At 43.5% G+C, this 24,230-nt stretch overlaps 1 protein-coding gene across 5 annotated transcripts in view; it reads right to left on the reverse strand.

Moving 5' to 3' along the window:
- The window catches only part of ZNF827 (zinc finger protein 827), a 163,417-nt gene that overhangs the window by 119,577 nt on the left and 19,610 nt on the right, over positions 1 to 24,230 (reverse strand). For all 5 annotated transcript variants that reach the window (XM_036423643.2, XM_036423646.2, XM_036423649.2 and 2 more), the window contains exons 2-3: positions 12,606 to 13,661; positions 2,982 to 3,154 (exon numbers count right to left, since the gene is read on the reverse strand). In XM_036423643.2, the coding sequence (XP_036279536.1) occupies positions 2,982 to 3,154; positions 12,606 to 13,661 (1,229 nt within the window). The remainder of the gene's footprint in view (positions 1 to 2,981; positions 3,155 to 12,605; positions 13,662 to 24,230) is intronic.

The raw sequence follows: 24,230 nt of genomic DNA on the forward strand, positions 1-24,230 counted from the left end.
CTACCGCTGAGCCAAACCAGCTTCAGCCACCCATGTTCTTTACCTTAGCAATCCTCTTCACCTTTTTCTGTCCAATTTCAGCTTATGAATGTCCTATTTAATCCCTGAATGCTCACTCATCCAGGAAAGTTGTAAAAGACTTAATGGAAATCTAAGATAACCCCGAGGAAGCTGGAGGCATTTACATCTCCTTCCGCTGCTGCTCATAAAAACACTTGCACGGTATACTGAGGAGGAAAGGCAGGCTTGGAAAAACACACAGTGCCCAGCACCCAGACATGCTAACACTATGTGCTGAACAAACAAAGTGGAAACCCGTTTTTTTTCTTAAATAAATCCACATAATGAATAGAGATAGAGATGCATTAGAATGACACTAAGGGTTAATTCTACGTGTGATGAGATTATGGGTCAATTATTATATGCTTTTCATTTATTGGTTTTTCTAAATTCTCAACACTAAAGATATATCGTAAAAAGAGAAAAGCAATGAAATTCATTTTAGAGAAATGTTTTAGTCCATATCGCTAATTTATTTCTAAATGTAAATGTTAATATATATTCTGATGGCTTTCGGGCAATAATTACTATATTAGCTACATTTACCTAGTGTTTCTCCACCCTGGGGGTCTGTGTTAAGTGGCTCATGTCCGTTATCTCATTTAACTATTATAACAACTCCATGAAACAGACCGAATGATGAGTATCTCCATGACCAGAAATGCAAGCTTGAGAGGTTACATGATTTGCCCAGGGTCACACAGCTACTAAGGTTCTTATGACCACATGTGATCTCAATCTATAGACTATGCTGCCCCCACTTCTTCGGCAGAAATTGTTTTAGAAAATCTTTCCATCTTTGTAATCTCTGGCTCTGTCCTCCTAAAACCATAGCCGTTGTGTTTCCCTGTGGAGTCTATTTTCAAAATGTAGCCAAATTCAAGTACATCCAATGAAAATAAAACCATGAATTGATTGAAGAATTAAAAAAAAAGAAAGAAAGAAAGAAAGAAAGAAAGAGAGAGAGGCCCATGAGTCAGGTGTAGAGCAGAGAAAAGAAACAGTACACCGTTTGATAAAATTAAACTTGTATGAGCCCTTCTCACACTTCCCTTATCAAAAGCTCAGTTGGAGCTCAACAGGTTAGGACACAATGAGTGTGAATAAAGGAGTAATTTCGCACACAGCTTTATTGTACCGGTTATTGATTTGTCCTGAAAGCCTTCTAAGGCCCCACGACCCACAGAGCCCTCGCCACTCTCATCAGTAACACTGTCATGGCCGACTGTCTGTATCATCAAGGCACCCAACTCATCTCTCTGTAGTTTCAGGGTCAGTAGTTCCTGCTCTTGAAAACCCAGCTTTTTTTCCACGGGTTTATAAATAGGTTGTTTTAAGTGACCCTGAGCTGAAACCAAGCTTACAAGGTGTCAGGCAAGATGCAAGTTTTCTGCTCACTGAAGCTTTAAATTTGCCAGACCTGACTTCTGAATGCAGCAGCGCAGGGCATAGTCACGAAAACAAATTCTAGTTTTAAAGACGTTTCTTTTGAAGTCTCATCCCGCTAACGAAATCCACTTTGCAGGTGTAAAACATGAGATTTTGCTTTGGGAAGAGGTGATGGAGAAGGAGGAGGGTTAAAGTAAAAACTAAGCAGGCCCACTAAAATTCAACCAACCAGAACGCCTGGTTAAATGGATTCTGAAGATGAAGGGCATGCTACTCCCAGGAGAAGAAAAAAAAAAAAGGCAAATGGTAGAAGACAAATTACACCATGGATTTAATTTTAAAAATCTTTGAGCTTTTGCCTAAAGTCAATAGAGGTTCTGTCTGATCATACTTTTCCAAAGCTACAATTTTTAACAATGATTACTGACAAGATTTAAAATAAAGTAAATTCTTAATTATGTATACACACTATACTTCTTATGGCAGGAAAGTAAGAACTTTATAAACAACATCAACAGTCAAACCATATTGAAAATATCAATAAAATGACTTGTTATTATTAAGGTGTTAGATGATAGTTGTTGAAATTACACAACTATTAAAGAACATTTCTGTGTCAGATACTTTACTAATATTATCTCCTTAAATACTAATAACAGTTCTTCTCAACATTATTGTTCCCACTTAACAGATGAGAAAATTAAGTCTAAGGGCTCATTTGCTCAAGGCCACTTAGCTAGATAATTGCACAATGAGACTTAAAAATGGGTCTATCAAATTCAAAAGCACATGCTCTTTTGATCCCATGGGTTTCTTCCTTGAATTTCAGACAAAACCCTTAGTATTTATGGAGTTTGCTAAGTTTCAGACGACTAAGTTTTACCCCATCTCACCTGAGTAACACACAGACTCTGTTTAACATCTATTACAGGTGCAAGCCAACCTGTTTTCACTAGGACATTGAAAACAAAATCCTTGCATGTTGGGTAAGTGTGTTCTTGGGAATTAGGACAGCTTAAACCCTGACAGCCTTAGGGAGGACTCAGTCTTGTCAGGAATAGCCCTGAGCCCTCCACAGGGCTAGCGTTGAAGCCCAGGTGTCTTTAGTGTCTTCCCACCTCCTATAAGATGTTTCTGGGTGTTCCTCTGGGTTTGTAAGCAGGAGAGGGCAGTCTCACCAAAAAAGGGGAGCCGGTCCAAGCGCCCTCTCTTTGGGCACAGGTCCAGTAGCCCTTCCTGTACTCTTTCTGCCCCTCCAAGCACCCCGGAAATGCATCACCATGCAAGGCCAGCTTAGGCTGCTTCCCCAAAGAGGGGTGGATCTCCACCACATACATGTTATTTAGATTTTGAAGCTTCTCTCTGTTCCTGGTTGTAAACTGGAAACAAAGACCTTCACAAGAGGACTCTTTGCAAGGTGCTTCATTTCCATTGCATTCTACCTTGTATCCTTGAGCACTGTCATCCACCAAAAGCCCCTCTCATCTTGGAGGTACCTGCCTCCTCGGAAGGGCTGTCTGTGGCTGGCTTACCTTCATGTGGGATTTGAGATTGTCCTTGCGAGCACACCGGAATGGGCAGAGCGGGCATTGATGACTTTTTAAACCTGTGTGAATCACCATGTGCCGCTTCCAGTAGCTCTTCCTTTTTATAACCAAACCACATATTGGACACTGGAAAGGCTTTCCGCTTTCCTCTTCTGAGGCTTGGAAGAAAGAGAAAAAGAGGAAAATTAAGGAAAATGAAAAGGCACACTACATCCAGCACTCATTCACATGCATTGCTATATAAAGAACACTAAAAATGACTTGATTTCTTTCTCCCCCTCCACCCCCCCGGCAATCCCAAGACTTTATCCAGGAGGTTTTCTTGCTGCTTTTCTTCAGGTACAAGCCCACATTCATCTCATCACTTTTATCTGGGTTCCATTTTTCAAAATCTGGTCGCCCTGCCTTGTGAACGTGTAACTTCCGAAGGCCATCCCGCACTTAGGAAGACATCTGCAAAGGGACGTCGCTAGGCCTGTCCTTGCTCAAACCGGAGTAGCCTCAATTCAGGGACTTTGTTTCCTGAAGGAAGCTGTCAGACTCAAGTTCATCTATGGATTCCTGAACTTGGAAAATGGCAAGAAATAAAGACAAATCAAATGGGACAGAGAAGAATGCCCTGTAGCACAAGCAGAAACCTAATGGCCACCGTCAACCTCACACACCGACTCCGTGGAGAAAGATGTTAGGATCCCTACTGCTGACTCATTTAGTTATGGCCTGAGCATCTGCTGCTACCAATTTAGCCATCGGAGGGGTCTTAAGGTCAGGGTTTACCCTCTTATTTCTGTCCCTCTGGCTGCCACTATCAAGATGCACTGCCTTCCTCTGCCCTGCCATAGGGGCCCCGCTGCCCACTTTGGGAAAAGCTACCCACCAGGCAGTCACACCTGCTTCAATTTTTCAGAAAAGCAAACCAACCAACTGGTTCCTCCAAGGAAAGCTAAGCTCACTCTCTCCTTCAACACCTCCACAGGGAAGGGCTCTGCTGAGACACTGAGTTGCCACCTGTCTAGTCCATCAATTGATATTGGTCAGAGCCACACCAGCCTTGACATTTGGGAAATACAATATAAACCATCAAAGCAGGTAGAATTCAGGCCTCAAACTTTCCTTTCTTAATCATGAAGGATCAAAAATATTTGCAAAAGGTTACATAAATTGTAATACATTCATAAAATAAGATCTATGAAGCTATTATTTTATTTTTTTATTTTTTAAAATAAATCTTTATTGTACATATTATTACAAATGTTCCTCATTTTCCCCCCTCCATTGCTCCCCTTCACCAGGTTCCCACCCTCTGCCCTTTCCCCACCCCCCATTGTCCTCATCTATAGGTACACAGTTTATGTTCATTCTCTTCATGCACCCCCTCACTCCCTTTTTCCCCCAAGAATCGTCAGTCCACTCCCCTTCCATACCTCTGATTCTATTATATTATATTGAAGCTATATTTTTAAAATGAGGTATGTCTATAGCAGCTAATATAGAAACATGCCCAAGATATTAAAGAGTTGGTGGATAAAGCAAGACATAAAACTATGTCTAGGGTGTTGATATTTTTGTTTTCTAGAAAATGGATATCAATTGCTGTTTAAACCCTGAGGTGAAAGGTTGACAGGGAACTTTACAGAGGATGGATCAAGCTGACAACACATACAACCACTGATTAATCTTAACATCACCAAAAAGGAAACAGACATTGTGCGCCTTCCAATAAGCCATCTATGAAATATTCTTACAAAAATATAATCAGGCCTCTATCTCACTAGCAGTTCACTGGAAATACAGGTGATTAAAACAGCCATATGTTAAACACACAAAGGGGACGGAGGAAGCCAAACTCGCAGTGTGGGAAAGTCCACAGGACAAATGACACAGTCTCTTCAACAAGGAAATGACATTTTCAAAGAGCAGGGGTTACGGATGAAAAGACACCTGAGACACTTACAAAAAAATGCAAGGTGTAAAGCTTATTTGGATCCTGGCTATAGAAGGATAAAATAACACTTTTGAGATAAATTGGGGAAATACTGATTATAGCCTGGGTGTCCCATAATATCTTGTAGCAATTATTGATCCTGCTGGATGTGATCATAGTCACTATGTCCATTTTTTAAAGTCCTTATCTGTTGGAAATATTTATAGGCAAATGGATATGATGTATATGATTTGCTTTAAAATACTTGAGGGGGGGGGAAAGAGAGCGAGTAGGAAGAATAGGTTGAATAAATGTAACAAACAAAAAAAGGACACCCTTTCATGTGAATGAAAATTGTCTGGAAGCATACCCAGGAAACCATTAAACAGTTAAACTCTGAAAGACTGGGGATTAAAAGATAGGGGGTCAGGGAGGGAAGCTTTCACTTTCATTTTATATTCTTCTCTACTATTTGAATTTGCTTAATGCACTTGTTACTTGTATCATTTTAAAGGGAAATATTCCCAAGTGTGAGCTTTGAAATAATTTTGTATTTTTCATTTGGTCAATTGAGTCCCCACACACAAAGAACCACTTAAAATAGATGGAACTAGAAGGGTTCTGGAATAAAGCTAGGTCATTCCAAAATGCTGTTTTTACTAATACACTAATCATAGGCCATATTGCTTAGCTTAACCACGTAACTTGAAAAAGACTCCTCTATCTAAAAATATACCCTACTAGCCTGGAAATTCTACTGGTGACATGCTCCATCACGAGTATTTCCTCTTCCGACTGTGGGTCGGGCAGAAATGAGGGTTTCCTTCCACTCCAGGAAAAGCACGCCTCTTGAGCACCTGCTTTTATGAACCCACCAGGGCTCTCCTGTTGTCTGCTTCTGTGGACTGCTTCTGCTCACCCGGAGTCCTACCCCTAATTGGGCCCCTCATTTTCTGTCCTTCACTGTCATTTCCTTCACTCCGGTGTCCTGATGGCAAAAACCACGTGTTGAACAACAGACCGGAGAGGAAAGACTAAATCAGGCTCCAGGTGAGATTATTGCCATAAGCAGGAGGAGAAGGGACCGATAATGATGTGTATTTGGGTTACAAGAGAATATTGAAGTAGTGAGAAAGAGCCACACAAACAGGCTGCCACCAACCCCATCTTCAGTAAGTACTTCCCATTGCATAAACCCTGAACTGCCTGGATTTACAGAATTGTCTGGGAAAGGAGAGAAAATCTGAGCTGTCCTCCACTGACCTGAGGTTTCCTGGCACATCATAGGAAGGCAATAAAAAGGCATGAGGTGACAAAAGGAGCATAGCTGGTTTCCCTGAACACCTTGCCTTGCCTGACATGACATCCCCAACCCCCTCGGTCACGTCAGGCAAGGCAAGGTGTTCAGGGAAAGCACCTACTCTATTTTGCAAATGCAGCTCAGAGTACACTATATAAACCCTGCATGTTAATATTTCACGTAAATCTATTTTATTTTGGAGCTATGCTTCCTAAGTTTTAATGAATACCAAAACATATATGAAACATGTACCAATTAGGGTATCCTTGGACTGACAAGAGAAAAATTAGAACAGCCCCAATGGAAAGAAACTAACCTCAAGTCATGTGGTCAAACAGCTATTACTACTACAACTGTTGGAAATTTTTATTTTTTATTTTTTTTATTGCTTTCTTATAGAGAGGAAGGGAGAGGGATAGAGAGCTAGAAACATCGATGAGAGAGAAACATAGATCAGCTGCCTCCTGCACATCTTCCACTGGGGATGTGCCGGCAACCAATGTATGTGCCCTTGACCGGAATCGAACCTAGGACCTTTCAGTCCGCAGGCCGATGCTCTATCCAGTGAGCCAAACCGGTTTCAGCTGTTTGAAATTTTTAACTGGTCACGGCAAGAAAGGAAGAAAACAATCCAAGTGGTAAAAGTAACTAGAAAACAATGATCCATCTTCAAAGTTGGCCAGTAATCTCCCTGATAAGATCTGCATTTTTATTTATTCAAGAAAAAGGATTTCATGGTTCAGTACAATGTCCTGCATGTGCATATGATGGGAACTACTTGGAGAAGGGAGGAAGTGAGGATGTATTCTATTTCGTGTGCCAAACTATTTTCAAGGAGCTGACAGCTGTTTCACCCAAATGTACAGCCTAAGGAAATGTGACCACTTCCTCAGAGTAAGCCACACATTCTTGAGGTAATGGGATTGAAATGTTCATTTACAACTGTCTGATAAACAATTTCCCCCCAATATATCTCTAGCTAATTATTATCACAGCAAACAAAACTAAATCCCATCAGATGGTAAACGACCCACTGGAATGGATAGCTGCTAATTTGTTACTTTGAAGAAAACATGCTCTCTTTATAGGCAATAATATTATTGGAATAAAGGACGTAATAAATGTGTGTGAAATGCCCGTCATGCAGTAAATGGAAGCTATTGGGAGCAGCTGTAATAGTAATAGTAGTGACAATAAACACTGGTCATGCCCTCCAAAGCAGAAAACTCACCATTAGAGCAGATGTAAATTTAAACAACTGGCATCACATAATAAATACGTGGCTCACGGCCCCTGGACCGACATGGTAGTTTATTCCTGGATCTCAGAGGAAATGAAAGAGCAAGGGTCCATGGTGGTGCTCAGGTAGGGTCTGGCTCAGCCCAGACAGAATTCTGAGGACCAAATCCAGCTTGGCAGGAAACCAGAGGGATGGAGAAGACAGGAGGAGAGAAGAGGTTGGAGTGGGGAGCCCTCATCTTTGCGTCTCCAGCAATCAAAAGAGTGCCAGGACAACATACATTCTGTTACTGTGTGTCAAGCTGTAGTAAGATTAAGTGGAAAGGGCTGGGTCAAGAATATGGAAAAGAGAAACAAACACTGGACATGAAAGTAAAAGAATCAGGAAGCTGCCGGAAAGACCCAGTGCAAGTGGGGCTAGCCCAAGAGTGCATGCCTTTCACACAGGAGCCAATACACCTCGGGAATGGATGGTGCATGAAGAGGGGGCTGGATCTTGGTGTACTTACACCTCGACCTATTTCCATAGTGAACCTGGAGCAGCTTATGTTAAAAATGCACAGTGTAATGTCATTGTTAATAAAGTACAATGATATGTGTTCAAACTATCTGCAATGGACCAGATCTGCCCAAGACAGAAATGATCTTGTAAGAGGTTTGATCATGTATTTTAAGAAGGAATATATTTAATTAACATTTTTGTTTAATTGTTTTTGCTTTATTTTTTAGTTGATGGAATTAAAAATAAACATAAAGTAGAACAAAGGAATTTTTCAGCAGGAAGGAGTTCTGACGATAATTCCCAACCAGCTCAGTTTAGAGATGAAGAAACTGAAGTGACTATAGAGTTGGGGGGGCGGAGGGGGTAGGGAGAACTAGAGCCAATCTTTTCACTTCTGCTTGGTGCTCTAACCTGTTGTCTGTCCATCTATAAATACACAAAACAACACCACCAATACTTCCTTGGTCTAAAAAGGAAAAAAAAAAAATCATAGTTTCTGACTTGCTTTAATTTAAGGAAGGTTTTTTTAAAAAAAAAAATAAATGTAATTATTTCGTAGGCTTTGAAATTAAACTTTCTTTTGTTAGATCCTATGCAACAATTTGCATAAAATCAAGGTACTTTGCAAGTGGGTCGTTTTTGCAGACAAACCTCACCACACTCACAGGAGGAGGACAAGATGACAGGTGATCCCAGGTGTGCATCATCCGGGCATCATCACCACCTCCACTTGGGGCCCGCCAACCCACAGTGCACACTGTGTAAGAGGACCCATCCCCTTCCTGATGGCAATATACACACGGATTTAATATCTTTTAATAGAATTTCTCGTGGGCATGTCTCTCAAATGCTATTTGAGGGAAGTAAAAGAAAAAAAAAACAAAAAACAAAACAAAACACTATGTTAGCAATGGGTACCACTGTGTTTATCTGCTGTTATGGACATTGATATTATTAATGCATGTTTTCATAACTGGTAAGTATTCGATAAAACTCAGAAGTCAGATATCTAGAGGCAGTCTCCATTTGAGTCACTGCAGAAATATAATTGAGATCAGCGACAGATAGATCTGAATCTTGATTAAAAGTGAATTTTCTAAGCAAGTTCCTGCATGCAAGCATTCCCAGATTACAGCCAGAATAACCGCGGACCTGAGAGGGGTATCAGAAGAGGTCCCCTCACTGTTAGGGGTCTCTATGCTTCTGCAACCATGTTAGTAACATTATGTAAATATGACAGAAAACAGCAGCCAAACACCCCCGGCATCTACTGGCCCAAGAAGTAGCCTGAGCCTTCAGATGTATGGGGCCAGCTGCTTCTAAGCATGTTTAGATTTTATACAGAAAATTAAGATGTTTTTTGGAGACCCTGTCTATGCAAGTCTCCCTGTTATTTAGTTAGGAGCCTGGCATTCTGAGAATCTTATTGGTCTTCCACAAAAAACAAACAAACAAACAAACAAACAAACAAAAACTTTGTCTTTAAAATAAAAACTATTTTATTTTTTGAGCTACAACAGAACTGTAGCTTCAAAGAGAATGCAGTCAATGTGTGACATTTATCTTTAGAGCAAACGGACATAATCTTCCTTCTATCGTGTCCCCTTTCAGAGGAGCAGTGTAGCATGTGCTGGGGCACAGGGGCACATGAAAGAAACCTCTTCCTCAAGTGTCACGTCTGTCTTGCAGGGGGGACGGCTGCTGAGGAGCGGATTCTTTAAGGAATTAAATACACCATGACCTGGTGACAACCGAATCCTATTCAAAAAAGAGGATTAAGGCCAGACCTAAAAGACACTTATTTTTTTTTTTCCATGGTGTGGACTTCCCTTGACCTGAAGAAGGGCAAAGAAATGCCTGAGTCTGAATTACTCAATACACTGGCTTCTCTAGCACATACCTCTTTGTAACTATAGGATTAACTTGATATGCCCCTTTTGCAACATTTTGAGAAATAGCTTGGAAATGGAAGCCCTGCTCGAAGTCAGGGTGGTGTGTAGTTTATTTTTGTGGATTTGTTTTGTTTATCTAAGTTATTAAGCAACAGAATCAGAATTTTCTTCTTGCTGTGAGAAATCGGTCCCACCTATCTCTTTTGCATTAAACTAAGATTTCTTTCTAAGGTAAAAGGGGGGGGGAAATAGAATATGAAATGTTTAGAAACATCTCACCACATCCCCACAAATGCTTTTTAGGTAAAACCGAGTGACATCCGAATCCAGCCTGCAGGTTGTCCTGAAACCAGCAGAATAGTGTATAAAGGGGAAGTCAGGGGGCAGGTAGCAAAGACACACTTTCCCTTCCACTCTTCAGATTAAAAAAATCAGTGATCCAAGTACCACTAACCATATTATCGCTCCATGATAAGCAACAGAATTAGATGTTTTAGCAACGCCTTCTCAGCCCATAACCTGGTTAGGATGCTGGAGGGGGTGGGAGGGTGGGGGATGGCATTCGCTTCAAAGGAAACGTGCACGGGGAGTCAGGCTGCGTCCATATGGATGCACGGGGCATTTTTCGAATGTCCATTTCCAGAGCCCTTGTGCTTTTCTCTGCAGTGATCTCTCCTCTCGCGTGAGTTTGGCAAAACGAGTGGGGGTTTTTTTGTTTGTTTTTTTTAATACAACGACTCTATCAGTGGAGCTGCTTCACCAAGCCTTGGATTGGGAACAGAGGCCTGAAAACTGGGACCCAGGCAACAATCCACAGTCAAGCCCCAGTCCAAGAGGTTCCTTCCTCTCCTCCTTCAATGTGGACATTTTAAACATTCATTGATTAAAATATTAAGTGGTTCAGCAATAGGATAAATTCAATAAGAAGAAAAGAAGAAAAAAAAAAGATTTCTTATAGATCTCCATATTGAATCCTGCTGAGAGAAGCTCATTCAGATGCTGGCATGAACTCGGTGCATTTAAAGCCACGGGGAGCTCATGGCCTCTTCCTTATCTTTACATGCATCTAGTCACTGGGATGAAAAAAGTCATACCTCACAACTATTGCTGATTACTCCCAAGACACTAAGTGACAAAGCCACTAGTTTTCCAGGAGACACAGTTTTATGTCACCTTTTCCCAATGCTTCAGTCAAATAAAGTCTATTATTCAGTTTATATAAGCTTTTCCAAGTAACTAACGTCCGGGAGAATTTACAGCGTGACCACCATTAGTCTGTGTATTCGATCACCAGCTGCAGAGAATATTTATAAAATTACATATGACGTAGAGCCATGCCTCTCTTTCTGCTTCTACCCTAAATAAAAATTCCATAAACCAGGAGTGATTGATTCCATGGCAAGACTGCCCGGCTCCCTCTGCTCTTCTCCCTGTCTCCAAATATGAGCCATTTCTCTCTTTATTTCACCAGATGGCAGGTGAGAAGTGAGGAGAAATGATAATCAGCACTGATAAACACTTCAGGATTTTATGGACACTTTGGAAACTCTGGCGTGAGCCACTTGGATGGCTTGCAGTCATAAAAGTTCCAGAGATCCATTTTCCTTGTTGTAGTCTGCTGTTTACACAAGTTTTAAAGTAATTATAATTAGTGCGTATAGCTCACTCAGCAATTTAAATGGAAATCTGTCATAAACGCGTCAGACTGATGTTAGCTGGGATCGTTCAGTCAATTATTTGCCGTTCTCAACACTCTTCATCAATGCGGCTGCCATAATCAAAGCCAGCTAGACACACAACGGCGGTGTTTACACTGCCGAGGACACAGAGCCTGCTTCCTGCTCTTGTCTGGCAGGATATCCTCGGGAGACATCGGAAACTCCATACGACCATCTCCACGACCTCATACTTATCGTGCGCACAACTGAACAACAAACCAGTCCAAGAATTGATGTTTCCACTGTGAAGACGCCAGTGACTAAATGCCTCCCTCAGATGAGTAGCTCCCTCTATACGATAGCGACTTCTCCTTTGGAAAAGCTGTCTCCACGAGAAACGCTTATGATTCAGATTTTCCACATGCACATTCCTTCAGGATCTGATTGGGCTGGAAGGACATACAGCACCGGCAGGAAATGCTCTGATTGTGTCTGAATGACAATGTTCTTCAGAGTTCGTGGATGACAAGAAATTAGACCAGGGCAGGATCAGTGAAAAGCGCTTAAATCCCACAAAAAGGTAGTAAGAATGCTAACATGAAAGTGTACAGTGTGATAAATTAGGGCAGAGCAGTTACTGACTGTACAAAAGCCCGTTTGTGACGGAGGCAGCGGGAAGGGTGGGCTCTCCCTTGTTCAGTGATGCCACGCAATTCATGGCGAAGAGGCTTTGATCTCCCCCATTAAATATATCTCGTATGGACCTAGCCTGAACTTGGTAATGAAAAAAAAAAAAAAATCACTCCTATGAAAGGGACGAGAGTACTGTATGTCGCTAAGATTATTCATTACCTTTCAAAAATGGAGCCACTTGTGAAGTCTTTGTGGCACACGGGCGGGAAAACCACTACCCTGCTTAGCTACAGTACTTTGTTGTGCGCCTGCTTTTTCATGCCCACCACAGATCAGATGCGAAACCCAATCGAATAAGGCAAAATAAAATTTTTAAAAAAAGTGCTTTAAATGAAATAAGGAGACTCAGCAGTTGACAGTCAGAAAGACGAACACAGTGACTGAAAGGAAAGATGCCATACCTGAGTTGGAAGGCTTGGAAACTCTTCCCTTGGGGACCGGGAGTAACAATAATTCCAAGGACTGTGGCGGTGGCGGTGGCGGCGGTGGTGGCGGCTGTGGTGGCGGGGTCACCTTTTCTTGCATCTTCTCTGAAGGCGGTGGTGGTAGGGGGTCCTCGGGCACGAGGGACGCCTTCTCGGCCAGCAGACTCCCCGCGGCCCTGGCGGCCACCTCCTTGAGCAGGGCGGCCGAGGAGGTCATGGAAGCCAGGGAGAGGAAGGAGCTGGCCGGAGGGGGGTGCTCCTGGCCAGGAGTCAAGCTCCGCTCGCTGACTTTCTTGGACAAGGCTGCCAGGGTGGAGCTGGCCGACTGGGAGCTGAACGGGGAGGAGAAGGACTCGAACCGCAGGGTCTCCTCGGTCCTGGCCAGAGACTTGTCCTGCAGGACGGCGTTGGCGGCCGCCTTCAGTTTGAGGATGGCCGAGTCGGGGGACAGGCCGCAGGTGGTGGTTGAGTTTGGCAACCACTTACCTTGATTCCATAGGAAACGGTTACTTGGAGTGTATTGGTCATTCTGATCCTGCTTCTCGGCCAACTTCCTGGCAAGGACACTGAGCTGCTGGGCGTGGTGGGACGGTGGGGAGAAGGAGAGGTTGGGGCCCACGTTCACCGGGGACTCCACCCTGCCGTTGGCCGTGGCCGGGGCGGTGTCCAGTTTGAGGGACCCGGCCTCCAGCAGCCGCCTCAGGTTGCTGCTCAGAGGTTTGGTGGAGCCGGGGGAGTCGTCATCGCCACACAGAGAGGACAGGCCGGGGGAGAGGTGGTCCTGGCACTGCAGGGAGTCTCGCAGGACGTCGCCGTCAAGGGCCACCAGCTCCAGCGTGTGGCTGCTGGGGGTGGCGCTGCCCAGGGAGGTGTCGGGGGAGGTGGACTGCTCCTGGATCCGGTCCTCCAGGGACAGCTTATAGTTCTCCTGGACTTCGCCATAGGATGCTTCGGACGGAGTCTCGGAGGAGTTTCCATACCAGGGCTCGCCTTCACTGAGTTCGCCCTCCGCCTCGTCCTGCCTACTAACATCTGGGGGAAGGAAGAAGACCGGGGTTACTCCCAGAGTGAGCGGCAGGCACACCTGAAGACAGTCACAGGGCACTGCCACCACGCTTCCTCTCCCCTTCCACCCAAGAGCCACATGAAAGACGGCGGTGGCCTGTGCCGGCAGGTGCTGAGTCAGACAGCCTTGGCATAAGAAAGCAGGTAAAGTGCTGCACAGGCGGAGGTCGGAACACACCCACTCACCACACGCATTATTAACCTTTCTAAAAATGATGCCAGATCCAAGGAGCTGGGAAAGGAGGGGAGAGGAAAATGGATCTGGTACAGAAGCACCGGCTATTTTCGATGACACGGGGAAATGGGAAGGAGCTTGTACCCTTATGAGGAGACCAGCACGGCATCTTTAGTCTCGAGTCAGAATTAGAGAGGCAGCTGGCAGAGCGGGGAGACGTTGGCTGTGAGACAGACAGTGCGAAGCCGCTCCCCACTTCCTAACTCCGCCACCTCAGGCAAGGCCCTTAGCTGGGTGGATGTAAGGTGCAATTCATTTTTTTTTTTTAAGTTTATTAAAAAATGTACGTATGTATTTTAACAACTTCACCCAGTTCTTATGAAGCTTGAATCAAAATAAACATGTGACCATGTTTTGGAAACGGCTGAGTGCTATATAAAAATCAAATCTCTCTGGCAAACACTATTCACGTTACCGATTTCTTAAAATGACCATATCTGCCACATTACCCATGTTGCTTGGTTGAGAGTCCTTGATTCCCCTCACCGACATGTTGCCACCTTATCCCAGGCAGAGATGACTTTCTATCCATTAATTTATACACCCTCTTCTCCCACTCTCAGTGTGTTTCTCCATCCCCCCTCCTCGCCCCAAGCACCAGTCAGTTGGGACTCCTTGCCATTTCAGGAGCACTCATGTGGTCTGTCACTTTTCTACTTTTGCTCAAAATATTCCTTCTACCTGGAATGTCTTTCCCCAGAAAACCGGAATGTCCAATTCTGCTCATCCTTCAACACTCAGCTCACAGGTTTCTTCCTCATGATTCTCCCCAGAACTCTCCGTCAGAATCAATCTCTCCTTCTCATTCATTCACTCGCGTATTCAGCAAATGGTTATGGACTACCTGCGGCATGCCAGGCATTGTTCTCGATTGTTCTAGATAGAACAACATTGAACAAAACAAAGATCCTGCTTTCTTGGATCTTACATTTCAGTGGAAGGAGACAGCTGTTAAACAAAGATACTGAATTAATAAGTCATAGAGTAAGCCAGAGTGACAAGTGCTTTGAAACACAACAGAGCAGGCCAAGGAGGTTGGTGGGTCATGGACAAAAGGTGAGGTGCAATTTTAAATAGGGGGTCAGGGTGAGGCTTCACTGAGGTGGTGACCTCGGAGCAAAGACTGGAAAGAAGTGAGGAGAGGTTCATGCAGATCTCTGGGAGAGTCCCATGCAGAGGGCATCACTGTGGGAAGATGCTTGGCATGTCCGTGGAACAGCAAACAGGACTGTGTGGGTAGGGTGGGGTGAGAGGGATTCAGAGAAAGAGGAAGAGAGAATTGTGAAGAAGGCTGTGCTTATCTCAGTGGGATTCTGTCAGCTACTGAAAGGTCGTGGGCATCTGGTGAAATCAGGAACCACTGGAGGGTTTGGGGCAGGAAGTCAAATGACATGACTTACAGTTTCAAAGGATTGTTTTGGCTGCCATGGGGAAATTCAGGCATGAGGGTGGGAGCAGGGGGACCAGCTCAAGGAGGTACAGGAGGTGACAAGCAGCTGATTCTGTGCCTATTTTGAATGCAGGGCCAACATTCCTGTGCTTTGTTTATTTTGCTTTTACATCACTCTTCATTATCTGTCTGCCAGTGGTTTATCTTCTGAAAGGTAAGGAGTGGTGTGAAAGCAGGGGCTTATTATCTGCATATTCCACTCTGTGCCCAATGCGACGCCTCGCACAGTTCTATGAATGTTTAGGGATTGTGCCAGAACCCCCCCACTGTGCCAAGCTTGCTGTAGAGCATGCTGTCTTTTCTGAATAGAAATAGCTAGAACTGGGAATGCATGAACTACACGCTACTACATTGATCTTCCCATGCTATCTGGAGAAGGAATGTCACAAATGACAAATTCTCTTTCACTAAAGTTTTACAACTCTTTCCTGAGAGTCTTTATTAAGTTATCAAGAAAACGTAAAATATCAAATGAAATTTGCTGGGGAAAAGCAGATAAAATTGAATTTTCTCTTTTAAAAACAGCCTGGTTCCTTGTGATTCGCCGCATTTCCTTCTTCCCCCTGGATTTCTGCATTTTCCATCAGTCCTGAAGCCAGCAGGGCCCTGAACAACTCCTCTCCCCAGTGGAGGTGCCTTTTACCGAACACCAAGCAGCCCACCTCCATTCCACAATTGGGCTGATTTTTCCTTCCTCTGGCACACCACCTTTCTTGATTCCAGATCAAACATCTCATCTTTCAGGAGAACTGATGGGACTATGATTTAAAAACCACTACAGTGAGAATTAACTGAATATCTCCTTGAAGAATCTCTCCTTCAATCTTTATCAATGTTCGCTAAAAGAACTAACATAAGAAAACAGAGAGATTCAAAAGTAAATACTGTCAGATTATATTTTTGTACAACTAGAGTAGCTCCGGCTAGGCAAGACTGGTCCGGAACTTTGCTGTAAGGGTCAACTAACAAGGTATATGTAAGATCAGGGTTTTGAGAACCACAAAGAATGACAGTCACATGTACAGACCTGTGATTTTACTGAGACTTTAAATATTATCAAAGTTACCCAGTTGGATCAAAGATACACAACTATTTAGTGCTAATGCCCAAACCAAGAACCCAAATCTCTCAACACAGGGCTCAGCGTTTTCTACCAGACGCACTCTGAGTAGCAACTTCTCCGGAGCTCTGTCCGCACAGCTCCACTTGTCCATCCTCCCACCCTCTCAAACAGAAATCAGCTAGATAAGGACAGCATTCCTTCTTTATCTTGAGATAAACATTTAAGGGGTAAATGCCTATTATTCCTTATACCCTTCTCTCTGCCACTTCGCCTCTTCCTTAGTTGCAGTTGGTCAAGTATTGATTCAGATGCCTAGACAATTCAGCAACATCTATTGACAAAGCCTCGTTCCGACCACCTCCATGTATACCCTCAGCATGCAAGAATATTCCCCCTCCCAACGTGCCAAAGCGGGTAAGCAAGTCAAAAACTAAAGAAGTTATCAACTCGCTCCAATCCTATCCAACAGTGATAAGGAGACCCAAACATTCTTGAACTACACAAACATCTGATATCTACATTTAAAGCAACTTTCCCAACCTTGCCAAAACACAAGCCCCAAACAAGTAAACAAAGCATTTCTTAAACAGACCGTTTGTCTCTAAAATACTGGGATAGAACCTCAACCATCCATTCTTTGTTCCTTTCAATCTCGAACACAGAAATACCACTCCTTTCTGGACAAGGATATTTTAAAACTCATAATACTCTACTAATCGCTTTTCCGAAGATGCCGCTATTGAAATTGAGGTTATTCGAGTAATAAACCACCAAATAATTGCCATGCATGGCCTAGAAAGAGCCAGGCCAGAAACCTGCAGAGAAACAGATCTGAAATTATTCTGGCATCACCTGAGGTCAGGCGAAAGGTGGGGGAAGCTTTCAGAGAAATGAATGCAGGAGACACAGGGACGTGCAGAGGTGAGAGAAAAATCGCAGTAGGTTCAAACAAATATGCTTGCAGTTCACGAAACAGCAGCAACAAGGATTTTCTCCCACAAATATTCATTTTCCCCCCTGCTGGGCTGCGCTCTGCTTTCCCCGTTCAGTTCCATCAAGTGGGTGGAAGTTTGCACTGGCCCAGTTGCAGGGAGCTCCCCTACAGCAGGGTCTGCAGGGCCCCCCAGCACCTTGGGTTCTCTCCACTGGGAGCTCAGAGCAAAGCATTCCCTGCAATCTAGGAGGTTAATTTGTTGGCCATCACAAACTTTAGGCCAGGCTTGACATGAGTTTCCTTCAAAACCTGAGAAGCCCCCGGCAGTACACACCTCCCTCTCCTGTCGCCAGCGTGGCCCGGTGGCCACAGTCACAGAGCACTGGGAATGCCCCCTGCACACACCCACCCACCGAGGACCTCACCGCTTTCCCAGCAGAGGCTCCCTCCTGGGGAAGCCTCTCAACAGCCAATGTAAATAGCTTCCTTCTAAATACATTATTTTTAACCTCCAGATAGGAAGCGATTTCCGTGGCTAATTTTGCAACAACCTCTGCGCCTTGCAGCCAGGTTCACACTCGTTCCTGTCAGCTTTACACGACGGTCTGTTTTTGTGTTTGTTTTTTCACTTTGAATCAGAAACGCAAAGAATTAAGAATAGAAATGGTGCAATTATAGAGTGAAAATATGCTGAATAAATGTTGTTTCCATACAGCAGCAATTTCTCCTTAGGGGGAAACACAACAAAATTCCGCTACCTAACACATTTATTTATAATTCCATTCCCAAGTAGAAACTCGGTAACTGGATATCCACAACTCTTGCTGCATTTTTCCCCCCCAACTTTTCAGTGTGAGAGTTATAATCAGATGCATTTATTTGGACCAATATTAATCTAAGATTCTCGTTCAGAAAGATTGCACAGAAGAAGAAAAAAACTTAAGAAATTTCTATTCTTTGAGATTAAGGCAAGTAGAAATGGGAGGCTAAAACCCTCAGTATTATGTCTACTCATAAACCACTCCCACCCACCAGTGCACAGGAATCTACCAGCAGTTTGGAAGAGAGCAGGCTCAACCAAAATTTCCTTGCAGTTTTACACAATATTTATTGGTTTGTAAAGTTTAAGAAGCGTGCATTAAAGTCATTAGCAAAACCAATGCTAATAATTGTTTTCATGCAACAACCATTTACTGAGCATTTACTATGTTTAAGAAACTGTCCTCTGTAACAAGGGGACTCTGAGGTACAGCAGTCTCTGGCCCAACAGGTTTTACTCCACAGGAATGCGCTGCTTGCCTAAGCCTAGGATGCACAAAGGAACAGGGCAAGGGTTGTGTGTGCACAAAAGAGGCAGCGGTTAATTCCAGTGATGCAGGTGGCTATGGAAACACCTCAAAGGATGGAGATCTCAACAGATGATATTGGAAATTCACTAAGAAGTGGGCTTGCTCCTTGCAAACCATCAAACCTGAAATAGTCCAGCCACTGAGACAACTCATATCTAGGTGATAACTGTTGGATAAATCAATGTAATGAAAAAGCTTTTCTATTCCTAATTCTTCACATTTTAAAAAGACACCATTCATTGATTTGTTAAGGGCAGATTTTATCAATCATCTTACTATGCTTACTAGTTGGGAAAACATTAGCTCACAAAGATCAGAGGCAGGACCTAGAGTTAGTCATTTGGCACTTCTGCTCAATGCCCTTTAGACCCTTATCAGAGAGGAGCACAAAGAGTTACTAAGAGCAGGAGGATGTCAAAGCAGCCTCAAGGCACTCTCTCTCATGTAGTCTCTTCCCTCAGAGGTTAGCCTCCTCCTCTCTGGCTTCCTTTCCCAGGAGGCTGACAACCTGGCTCCACAGGTTCTGGACTTTCACTCTCAGTGGCTTACCAATGGAGAAAGGTCCTTGCCCTCTGATTGGCCTGTGAGAGGCCATGTTCCACTCCCTGGTCCTATCACTGAAGCCAGGGGGTGGGTTCTACAATTGGCTTAATGTGGGTCACAGAAGAAAGGAGAAGGAAAGAGGCACCAGGAAGACAAACGCAGTGACCTCTGTAATGTTTAATAAAGGTTGAGTATGCTGCATGTCAGGCTGTTCAGAACCACTTTCATAATTTTAACCATAAAACATATCCTCACTTAGGCTGGTTTTACCTGCCAAGTTTTAAACTGTCCCTTTGTAGCTTGAAAGCTTTAGCACATTTCCCTCCCCCCGCCCCCACCCCCTGCACATCAGTTCTGCCCGAACCTAAGAGACCTCTCAGGAGTCGGGGCTCCAAGTCCACTGTCTGAGTTAAACGCACTAATCGCTCCGCAGGACAAAGCCTCAGAGATCACCGCTATTGAAACATCGATGCCCAGGGCACCCAACAGCTTTCTGTGTGGCCAGGAAAAAAATTTAAGAACTGCTAGCTATTTAAAACTGCCAGGGAGGAGAAGACAGCCAGATTCCTGTGCCCAGTCCAGCTGGGGAAAAGGTGCCATGAGGGCATGGGGCAGTGGCAGGGTGTCTGGGGAGGACGAGTGCCCGCAGCTGAGAGAGCAGGGAGGGCTCCTGGGTCCTGATGAGCATTCTGCACACAGCAATGCTTTCAAATTGTTGTTTCAAATGTCCACGAGTAAAAGAGAGGTAATAAAAATGAGCAAGTCACTCCTTGTCTTCAACGTGAGTTGCAAACAGTATTGGAGCCAGTTTTAACATTCTCATATAAAGCTACTTATTAGTCAGGTTTTCCAATGACCAAGGAACTACCCAAACTCCTCCATCAAACTGCCCATCTCAACATCAAGGGCAACTCCTCATCCTTACTATTGCTTAGGCCCAAATCCCTGCAGCCAGCCTTGACTCTTCTCTCACTGTTACACTCCACATCTAATTCCTTTGCAGATCAGGTTGATTCTACTTTCAGTACACATTCCAAATCTTGTCATTTTTCACCATTTCTACCACTGCAACCCTGACAGATAGCATTACCATCTTCACTTGGACTGTGGTAGTAGCCTTCCAACTGGACCCCTTACTCACGATTCTCAGCCAGCAGCCATAAACTTTCAAAAATATGTCAACCCAGCTGGCGTGGCTCAGTGGTTGAGCATCGACCCATGAACCAGGTCACAGTTCGATTCCCAATCAGGGCACATGTCTGGATTGTGGGCTCGGGCTCAATACCCAGTGTGGGGTATGCAGGAGGCAGCTGATCAGTGATTCTCTCTCATCATTATGTTTCTTTCTCTCTTTTCCTTCCTCCCTTCCTCCCTCCTCCCCTCCCTTTTCTGAAATCAGTAAAAACACATTTTTTAAAAAGTCAGGTTCCACTACTCTCATCAGTGGTTTCCATGTTTCTCAGAAAAACATCCAATGCCTTTACCTTGACCTCAAGGCTCTATATAATCTATATCCCTTTGACTTCGTCTCCTAAATAAAGCAGGCTCCTTCCTCTGGACCTTTGCACTTGCTGTTTCCTTTGCCCGAAATCCTTTTTACCCTCCACCCTCCCCCCCAAAATAGCCACATGGTTGATTCCCTTATTTCTTGAAGTCTTCCCTCCAACATTCCTGTGTATTAAAATAAAAGCTCCATGAGAGAGAGGGTTTTGTAATTAAATAACTGAATTAAATAATATTCATACATTATTATTTAAATGTATGAATAAACAAGAGGAATGGGCTTAATCAACAGAATGGTAGCACTTAGTACTGGAAATGAGAACTATTTTCAAAATTACAAATGGTAATTCTATTTTTCTCATGTGAGTCAAACACGGAAAAGGAAAAGAGTTTTGCAAACTTTCCTACGGAAGGCTACCTAGTGGCCAAGAACAGTGAATTGCACCCCAGGGGAAGACAGGACTGAAGTGATGCCCCCTCCAGGGAACTCCAAGTTTCTTTTGAGATTTAGTTTAACATGTGAAGGTACTTCTGCATTCTATACTATCGCTATGCTTTTCCTTACTTAATAACATGGGGGTGTTTCTCACAAACCAGGTGGGGAGACTTATTCTCCGGGACGATACACCATGTTTCTCTGGATGCCCACCTGCCTTGGGGAAACATCTACCCTATTTGGAGAAGCAAGAATGCATGAAAAGCACTTGGCACAATGTCAAAACTCAATAAAGGATGGCTGTCATTGTTACTATTAGTACTGTGAGAAGACAGACAGTCCTAGTCCTATTACTCCCATTTCAGAGAGGAAAGTTAAAGCACAGAGGATAGGCTGCACAAATGATCTGTAGGATATGTAAGAACTGTAGTCCTATATGTTGGGTTTGTTATATGAATCATTTTACAGACAGAAATGCCTTGGAGATCTAGTCCATATGGCTCCTCTCTAGGCGGAGGCTGGGGAAGGGCCCAAGTCCCATTAGCTGATTTACAGGCACAGACAGGACTGCAGCTCAGATGCCCCAACCCAAAGGCCAGTGCTTCCACTACTAACTCAGGATGTAATCATCATTAAGTGGATGAATGGATTCTAGAACAAGGCTGGAACATAATGGGCTCCCAATGAACATTTGTCAAGTAGATGAACAATTCTGCATAAAGCACTGAAAATATAGCTCTACACGCAGGTATATTTTAACATGCATAAGCAAGGTTGATCCTCACAATAATTTTACATGGCAGACCGTCTCTCCTCATTTTACAGACCAGGAAACCAAGGTATCAAAAGGTTAATAGCCTACCTAACATAAACATTTACTGAGTGACAAAGCCAGGTTCAAACCAAAATCTTCAGAACATCTAAGAGAACACGAGTAACTTGAAAAAAAGAGTAATTTTTCAAATAACCAAAAAGTACCAAAGTGCCGTCAACATTTTAAAACTTCATTTTGATGGACTTTAAAAATGTAGACACACCCAACCGTGATGTATTAAACATGATTATTATGTTTGTAATACACAGATGTGTCTCAGAGGCTCCTGGGACTTTTCAGCAGTTTGCCCCCATATCCAGTGGCCCCCAGCTACTGTGTTTTAAGTTACGATTCCCACTTTAATAGTCCGTTTGAACTCTTTTTCTCTATCATGCCCTCTGCAGAGCCCCTTCCTTCTACATGTTAGGCTTTCTGTCTGCCGCAGCTGAGATACCCATTAGCAGGCTTACTAACACTGTGTGCACACTAAGGATGAAAACCTAGTGTCATGTATTGAAATGAGTCCCTCCAAAAGATGGCAAAGATCAAACCCAGGAACCTATGAATCTGACCTTATTTGGAAATAGGGTCTTTGCAGATGATCAAGTTAAGATGAGGTTATTAGGGTGAGCCTGCATCCATAAAGGGGACATCTAGACACAGAGTCAGACAGACACACGGGGACAACGTGAAGATTGGAGTTATGCTGTCACAAGCCCAAGAGCTGCCAGCGGCAGGGACAGTGGCCTGCAGCAGGTCCCTCCTCAGGATCTTCAGAAGGAGCTCGGCCCTGTTGACACCTTCATCTGTCGTGTAAGCCCCCCAGTCTGAGGTGCTTTGTGTAGTAGCCCCAGAAAACAAATACGCTGCTTAAGTTTAAATAAAGGCCTAAAGCTTTTTTTCTGGGCTTATTCGCCTCTGGATCCTAAGTTGTTATTTTTAAGTTGGTTATTATTATATAAAACTGGCCACACTGCTGCTTGAGTGAAGTTCTCCATGGCTGGAAGGATGATGAGCTGACGAATAGATTCTTTTTGCCCATCTCTAAACTTCAGCCAACTTTCTTTCAAATAATAGACTTTGAAAAAGATGTTAAGCAAGATAGTCTTTTAGTAAAGCTACTTAAAAATCTCCATCACCACATATGTTGTAGCAAGTTAATAAGAAAGGGACAGTTCAATATATAGCACGAACCCACTGGCCTAAATCTAGGGACCAAACTACTAGTTAATCCATGGATTGAGCACTTGCTCCCTCACCCTTTCATGCACCTCCGTATAACAAAAAGCATATAGAATCTGTCCCCTCAAGCAATCAGAAGTAAATTTACCATGGCCACCATGGCGTTATCAGAAAAATAGTCTGCTAAGGCTGATAAATCGGTCGATTATCTGCTTCCTTGACTTTTATTTCCTCTTGTATAAATGTTTTCATCCCACCATTACCAATACCTGTTATAAGATGAACAATAAATTACCAAGCTGCTGAAATCACCAGGAAATGCTTAATAGATCAAAAAAGAACTTAACAACAACAACAACAAAAAGCCCTAATAACATAATAATGCATTCTGTAGTCTAAGAACACCATGCTATCGGGAGAAAAATGGCTACTTATTGAAAGTGTAGAGTATGCATAAAATGAGACATTCCTTCCTGGGCACAATTACCAACCACTGACATCATGCACCTTGTCACGAAACACTTCGTGGTCATCATCATTCACCTGCCAATGGACATTTTCACACAGTGAGTCCTTTATTTACTAAAAATAATGTACATCCCCGAAAGCAACGTGCCCTGGGGGATAAGAGATTTAGCAAGGGGGAGGAGGTGAAATTATCTTTTATTTAGTGATTAAATACATAGAAAACAAAGGCTGCAGAGGAAAGGGGAAGAGCTCCTCACCCCCACATATTCGGAGAAGGATATTGGTGCTTTGGAACTGTGAACGTTTTTTTGGTTATGTACAAGAATCTGTGACACCAAAGGACACCGATTACGAGGACAACCCTAATTCAAAGGCAACTTCAAACAGTGATTTAGGCCAGCAATGTTAACCTTCACTCTGACCAGGCTTTGCGCCCAGGCTGCTATCAAGTGGCCCAATGTATTCTGATTACAAGGGCAGGGGTACCCTGAAATCTGGCTCTGTTTTCTAGTGGTCTGTCATCAAGAGCGATTCTCCGGAGAAGCAGCCATTTCAGTGC

The sequence above is a fragment of the Pipistrellus kuhlii genome, unplaced genomic scaffold, assembly GCF_014108245.1.
Source record: "Pipistrellus kuhlii isolate mPipKuh1 unplaced genomic scaffold, mPipKuh1.p scaffold_m20_p_8, whole genome shotgun sequence".
Lineage (NCBI taxonomy): Eukaryota > Metazoa > Chordata > Mammalia > Chiroptera > Vespertilionidae > Pipistrellus > Pipistrellus kuhlii.